The sequence below is a fragment of the Mandrillus leucophaeus genome, unplaced genomic scaffold, assembly GCF_000951045.1.
Source record: "Mandrillus leucophaeus isolate KB7577 unplaced genomic scaffold, Mleu.le_1.0 Scaffold129, whole genome shotgun sequence".
Taxonomy (NCBI): Eukaryota; Metazoa; Chordata; class Mammalia; order Primates; family Cercopithecidae; genus Mandrillus; species Mandrillus leucophaeus.
Window position 1 is genome coordinate 2690845 of NW_012101243.1, and position 2026 is coordinate 2692870.

The 2026-nt window shown below is 43.0% G+C and overlaps 1 protein-coding gene across 4 annotated transcripts in view; it reads right to left on the reverse strand.

Moving 5' to 3' along the window:
• ITCH (itchy E3 ubiquitin protein ligase) overlaps positions 1-2026 on the reverse strand; it is a 160844-nt gene that overhangs the window by 58870 nt on the left and 99948 nt on the right. For 3 of the 4 annotated variants that reach the window (XM_011972439.1, XM_011972437.1, XM_011972438.1), the window contains one exon: positions 1330-1425. In XM_011972439.1, the coding sequence (XP_011827829.1) occupies positions 1330-1425 (96 nt within the window). Of the gene's footprint in view, positions 1-1329; positions 1426-2026 lie in introns of those variants that run through there. The other variant, XM_011972440.1, reaches the window with a different exon arrangement.

Below are 2026 nucleotides of genomic sequence, written 5' to 3' on the forward strand. Positions count from 1 at the left end.
ACCCAGGCTGGTCTCAAACTCCTGGCCTCAAGCGCCCATCCTACCTTGGCCTCCCAAAGTGCTAGGATTTCAGGCATCAGCCACTGTGCCCAGCCTAAAAAGCATTTTTTTTTTTTTTTTTTTTTGGAGACGGAGTCTTGCTCTGTCACCAGGCTGGAGTGCACTGGTACAATCTCGGCTCACTGCAACTTCCGCCTCCCAGGTTCAAGCCATTCTCCTGCCTCAGCCTCCCGAGTAGCTGGGACTATAGGCGCACACCATGGCGCCCAGCTAATTTTTAAATTTTTAGTAGAGATGGGGTTTCACCATGTTGGCTAGGCTGGTCTCCATCTCTTGACCTCGTGATCTGCCCACCTCAGCCTCCCAAGGTGCTGGGATTACAGGCGTGAGCCACTGCGCCTGCACTATAACGTTAATGTTAAAAGCTTAACACCATGTATTAATATATCCTTAACTTCCCCAATTAATTTGAAATGATTTTGCTATTACAGTTTTTTAAATATAATAAGAATTTCATTTTAATATATGATGGGGCTCTAATTCTTATTCATTTAAATAATTACTCTGGAAGAAACTAATACTCAAACTACAGTATTAGTAAACAGGTAAACAGTTTAGACAAGAAAAGTCAAGGAAAAAAAATTTTTTTTTTTGAGACGGAGTCTTGCTCTGTCACCCAGGCTGGAGTGCAGTGGCATGATCTCTGCTCACTGCAAGCTGCATCTCCCAGATTCACATCATTCTCCCACCTCAGCCTCCTGAGTAGCTGGGACTATAGGCATCTGCCACCACGCCCGGCTATTTTTTTTTTTTTTTGTATTTTTAGTAGAAACGGGGTTTCAGCGTGTTAGCCAGGATGGTCTCAATCTTCTAACCTTGTGATCCGCCTGCCTTGGCCTCCCAAAGTGCTGGGATTATAGGGTGAGCCACTGCGCCCGGCCGACCTAGGGAATCTTTAGGTCAGAAATGAGTGAAAATAGGGCCAGGCGTGATAGCTCACACCTATAATCCCAGCACTTTGGGGGGCCAAGGCAGGAGGATGGCTTGAGCTCAGGAGTTCAAAAACAGCCTGGGCGACATAGCAAGATGTTGTTTCTATATAATAAAGAAAAAAAGAAAGAAATATGAGTGAAAACAAAAATCATTTATCAGGTTCTGAATTAATCAGTTGTCTAGCTCTCTTCTTTCTAATTTGTACTTACCACAAAACAAAGTGGACAGAGAAAGGGTTGACAGGAAAAAGTAAAATAGAAATGTAGGGAAGACTATACAGATGTAATCCACAATTCTGACTAAATAAAATTATTCTTTTTAAATTCAGATACTTACCCAGGAGGTAGAGGTTCTGGTCTATCCCATGTTGTTCTTTTCTCAACATGATCTACATAGTAAACTCGTCCGTGCTGGTCCACTCTCTGCTCCCAACTTAAATACAAAATTAGAAGGCTGGTAAAATACTTGCATGAGTTACTTGGCTTTTTAATCCTGTCTTTGCCTTTCTCCATTAAATGACCACTATTGAACTAAGGCAAATAAGGATATCAGTTTAGAAAGATGATACAAATACAATTTAAGAATAAAGTGAAGAAATGTAATCTTCAGGCGGTGGCACACAGTGAATTCAATTTCTTCTATGCAAGTATCTGCTCTAGGAGAAAATACATCCTAAAGAGGCTTGAGGTCAGTCAAGCTAGGATACTGAAGTCACTGTCAATCAGGGTATAATCAGGATTTGAGTGGAAACAAATGGCCAGGCACAGTGGCTCATGCCTGTAATCCCAGCGCTTTGGGAGGCCGAGGAGGCCGGATCACTTGAGGTCAGGAGTTCAAGATGAGCCTGGCCAACATGGTGAAACCCCAACTCTACTAAAAATACAAAAATTAGGGCGCAGTGGCTCACACCTGTAATCCCAACAGTTTGGGAGGCCGAGACGGGTGGATTACTCGAGGTCAGGAGTTCAAGATCAGCCTGGCCAACATGGTGAAACCTTGTCTCTACTGAAAATACAAAAATTAGCTGGGTGTG